This window comes from Zychaea mexicana (assembly GCF_025766255.1).
Source record: "Zychaea mexicana strain RSA 1403 chromosome Unknown BDB00scaffold_190, whole genome shotgun sequence".
Lineage (NCBI taxonomy): Eukaryota > Fungi > Mucoromycota > Mucoromycetes > Mucorales > Lichtheimiaceae > Zychaea > Zychaea mexicana.
In genome coordinates, this window is record NW_026516853.1 from 9,869 (window position 1) to 12,134 (window position 2,266).

General features: G+C 34.3%; 1 protein-coding gene across 1 annotated transcript; it reads right to left on the reverse strand.

Moving 5' to 3' along the window:
- On the reverse strand, nucleotides 1–1,258 carry BDB00DRAFT_879752 (uncharacterized protein; the record flags this gene model as incomplete). Its single annotated transcript, XM_053127910.1, has 2 exons — nucleotides 1–1,108; nucleotides 1,170–1,258. The coding sequence occupies 2 exons, from the start codon at nucleotides 1,256–1,258 to the stop codon at nucleotides 1–3; spliced, it is 1,197 nt and encodes a 398-aa protein (XP_052972658.1).
- Nucleotides 1,259–2,266: the final 1,008 nt, after the last annotated feature.

Sequence of the window (2,266 nt, forward strand, 5' to 3'; positions counted from 1 at the left end):
TTATTTTTGCAAAGTTTCGAACTGTTTTGCCAATGAGATCGTCTTTTGTCGTTTTTCAGCATAGAATTTTTCGAGGTTAGAAAAATCGTTGGCAAGTCGTTTCAAGCTTGTAGCCACATTGTTGTGAAGATGATTAAGGGTAAGACTGTCATCATCGATATTTTCGTCTTCAGATGTATCTTCGTCGTGTTCCTTTCCGTTGCGATGTTTATGTAGTGGTACAAGCGTTGATGAAATGAATGCTGATACTGATACATCTGTTTGAATTGGAGACAAGGATGAGGGTGTCGATGGTATTTCATTTGATGAAGAAGTTAATGGTGGATGGGTTGGTGGTACTTCAGGTGTCATTGAAGAAGTTGATGGTGGGTCCGGTGGTGGTGGTATTTCATTTGATGAAGTAGAAGTTGGTAGTGGATCTGGTGGTGGTATTTCATTTGATGAAGTAGAAGTTGGTGGTGGATCTGGTGGTGGTATTTCATTTGATGATGAAGAAGTTGATAGTGGATCCGGTGGTGGTATTTCATTTGATGAAGAAGTTGTTGATGGTGGATCCGGTGGTGGTGGTATTTCATTTGATGAAGAAGAGGTTGATGGTGGATCTGGTGGTGGTGGTATTTCATTTGATGAAGAAGAAGTTGATGGTGGATCCGGTGGTGGTGGTGGTATTTCATTTGATGAAGAAGAGGTTGATGGTGGATCTGGTGGTGGTGGTATTTCATTTGATGAAGAAGAAGTTGATGGTGGATCTAGTGGTGGGGGTGGTATTTCATTTGATGAAGAAGAGGTTGATGGTGGATCTGGTGGTGGTGGTATTTCATTTGATGAAGAAGTTGTTGATGGTGGATCCGGTGGTGGTGGTATTTCATTTGATGAAGAAGAGGTTGATGGTGGATCTGGTGGTGGTGGTATTTCATTTGATGAAGAAAAAGGTGATGGTGGATCTACTGACAATGATTCTGTTGGTACTTTATACTGAACAGATTGGCCGTTTGAATATTGGGCAGGGGCAATTTTCACTTGTAAAAAACCAAACAATTGATCGCCTTGATGGGCATGGAAAAACTTGCTGGCATCTGCTTCAGATTTAAAGTGAAGGTAGGCACATCTATTTAAAAACAGACATAAGTTGCTGAACTATAGTTGTAGTACAATTTACCACTTATTACCTGTCCATTGGCTTTTTTCCAACATGTATCATGTTATGCAAATTTTGAAGACTAGAATCAAGAGTGCGATATAGATTTTGACGGCTCATATTTTTTAGTTGCTCACCAACGATCTTTACTTGAAATGAAGGGCGATAGCAGCCTTTGCACACTCTTGACATTTGAATGGTTCTTTAATAATTGTGTGAAAGAGATCGAAATCTTAGGAAGAAAAAAATTTTAGAGTCATGTAAAGTCACCAAAAATGCAGTAGCAATATTACAGCTCCCACTTGTAATTTGTCATGCGCCAAATTGATAATATAGCTCTAACGCCAAAATGAAAAAAAGCGTCGCGCCAAGTTGAAAAAAATCAAGCGCCAAATCATAAGAAAAATCCTGTATGTCTTGGTATGCATATATTTAAAAATTTTAAAAAAATAAAAATTGAATTTTTTTTATTATATAAAAATAATACTTCATAATATTAAACATGAACAACACAATCACATTCAACAATGACAAAATCGTTCTTGATACCAATAAATTAAGTATATTTTTTGATAATAATAATATAAACATTAAAGAATTTGCTGAAGAAACAATTTATGAAAAATATGATATAAATTATAATATTAAAAAGAATAAATTATTAATAAAATGTAAAGCATCAAAAAAACAAAAAGACTCATCTAAAAATAATTTAAGTAAAGCGAATAATGAAAGAGATATTATTTCTGTTAAAAAAAGTAAAGATAAAACATTAAAGGAAAATATAAAACTAAAGGAAAAATTACATAAATATAAGAATAACTATGAAAATCCCAATACATTACCTCCAAAAGAAATAGTTGCCGAAAATTCAAATTCTCAGCAATTTGAAATTCCTCATATTTCAAATACACAGACAAAAGAAACATATGCTGAAAATTCAAATTCTCAGCAATCCTCAAATCCTCATATTTCCAAAGCAATATTAGAAAACACCTCTGGTGCAGATGCCTCATAGGGTGATTCTGATAACGATGAATGTGAATCCGGTGGGAGAGAATATATGTGTATGATTGCATGTAAGCCCTGTATGGATAAATTAAATGATACTTATGATTGTAGTTTTAT